This window comes from Nicotiana attenuata, chromosome 7 (assembly GCF_001879085.1).
Source record: "Nicotiana attenuata strain UT chromosome 7, NIATTr2, whole genome shotgun sequence".
Classification (NCBI taxonomy): domain Eukaryota; kingdom Viridiplantae; phylum Streptophyta; class Magnoliopsida; order Solanales; family Solanaceae; genus Nicotiana; species Nicotiana attenuata.
The window spans coordinates 30,864,043-30,866,078 of NC_031995.1; the positions used below are offsets into that span (position 1 = coordinate 30,864,043).

Genomic DNA, 2,036 nt, shown 5'->3' on the forward strand with positions numbered 1-2,036 from the left:
AAAGAGTTTAATCTTACCACATTAAGTTGAGTTTTGAAGGTTGAAGAATAAATCCAAGAGTAGCCACACACAAAAGTGCAAGAAAAATCTCACAATTTTTATTGATAATAGTCTAAGTCTAAAATCAAAGAAGATACCCCTTTATATAGGGAAGGGGTCACGAAATTCTACCTAAAAAAACAAGGAAATAAAGTCCTAAACTACTTTGGACAACAAGTCCAACTACCATAGGAAAAGGTAAAACTCTAGGAAACAAAAACCAAGTCAATCTTGGAAAGTAACTCCAATAATCTTAGGAAAAGAAAAACAAAACCTTAACTACCTAAGAAAGCATCAAATATGTCCTAACAAACTAGGAAACAAAATAAGGAACTTTGACTCCTTCTCCTATGTCTTGGTCGCTCCTCCTTGAGCTGACTTGGGCGCCAAGTTGGCTCCTTTGTGAGTTGATTTAGGCGCCTAATTTAGGCCCTCCTTGGCTGGTGCTTGGACCCCAATCTACCTCCTCTTGGACTTGGACTTGGACCATGAAATGAGTGTAGCACTTAGCTAAATCCTCTCCATAATTCTTGAGCTCTTCTTCCACCATTAGCGCTTTCTTGATCTCCCATTGAAGCCCAACAACGTTGTCTTGCTTCTCCTTAGCTTGAGACCTTGTGAATGGCTTTCTTGGTGCTTCTAAAGCTTTATCCTTGTCCATGAAGCTATCAGTATTATTCGAGTTAGTCGAACGTACCTTTATCTTTGTCGTGGTCGAGGTCTGATAAGTATTGTTCGAGCTAGCCGAACATACCTTTAAGTTTGTCATGGCCAAGGGTCAATAGGTGTTGCTCAAGATGGTCGAACGTACCTTTAAGTTAAGTTGAGGCCAGGGGCCGATAGGTGTTGTTCGAGCTGGTCGAACGTACCTTTAAGTTAAGTCGAGGCCATGGGCCGATAGGTGTTGTTTGAGCTGGTCGAACATACCATTTTGGAGAGTAGTTTTGATAGATGTGCATCTTTATTATTTCAACATTGTTGTTTCAATTACATCGTTTTCTCCCTTAGGCAATTTTTGGAGAAAATTACAAGTTTTAGGTGTTGGATGGCATCCCAGTCCCAGTCCTAGTATATCTAGTCCCTTCATTATTCGGCTTGGAGATTCTTGAGAAGTCGGGCAATGAAAAAATAAGTCCTCTCGTCTAACCTGAAGTTTCCCGCTCGCCGCCTCGCTAAAATGGAAAAACCCTACTGGGATAAAACTCAAGTGAGAAAAAACGAGTACGACTTACGGGGCATTTCTATGTTTAGAAGTTGAAGTACTTGACATAGCTGATGTTCTAATTGTTTGGTAGGAGTTTCCCTTCCATAGTTTCAATTGGAACGAGCCCTTGTCTGCTTTGCCTATAATTTTGTATGGTCCTTCCTAGTTGGTTCCCAACTTGCCTTCTTGTGGATCCCTGTTTGCTTGGGTTTTGGCTTTTAGTAAGAAGTCTCCGGTATTGAGCAATCGAACCTTTGGTTTTTTGTTGTAGTACCGTTCTGCTTGCTGTTTTTGAACGACCATCCTTACGTATACCATGTCTCGCCATTCTTCCACCTCGTCGAGATCTTGTCACCTACTCTCATCATTGTTGGTGCCGCTTTCGTAGGAGTACCTCAGACTGGCTTCTCCGACTTTGACTGGTATAACTGCTTCTGTTCCATAGACTAGAGAATAAGATGTCTCTCCTATGCTCGTCTTCGGGGTATTTCTGTGCGCCGATAATAATTCTAGGAGTATTTCCAGCCACAGTCCTTTTGCCTCTCCGAGTTTCTTCTTCATGATGTTTATTATTGATTTATTCAAGGATTCTGCTTGTTCGTTGCCAACTGGGTGGTAAGGAGTTGAAAGTATTCTTTTAATATGCCATTTCTTTAAGAATTCAGGTGGTTCTTCTTCCCGTGAATTGGGGCCCGTTGTCACAACTTTTTTCTTTAGGTAGCGGAATCGGCAGATGATGTTTTTCCATATGAAGTTGATTACCTCTTGCTCGCGAACTTGAGAGAATGCCCCT

General features: G+C 41.5%; 1 protein-coding gene across 1 annotated transcript; it reads right to left on the minus strand.

Moving 5' to 3' along the window:
* LOC109229937 lies at positions 452-1,804 on the minus strand. Its single transcript, XM_019395477.1, has 2 exons — positions 1,638-1,804; positions 452-704 (listed from the first exon to the last, which is right to left on the minus strand). The coding sequence occupies exons 1-2, from the start codon at positions 1,802-1,804 to the stop codon at positions 452-454; spliced, it is 420 nt and encodes a 139-aa protein (XP_019251022.1).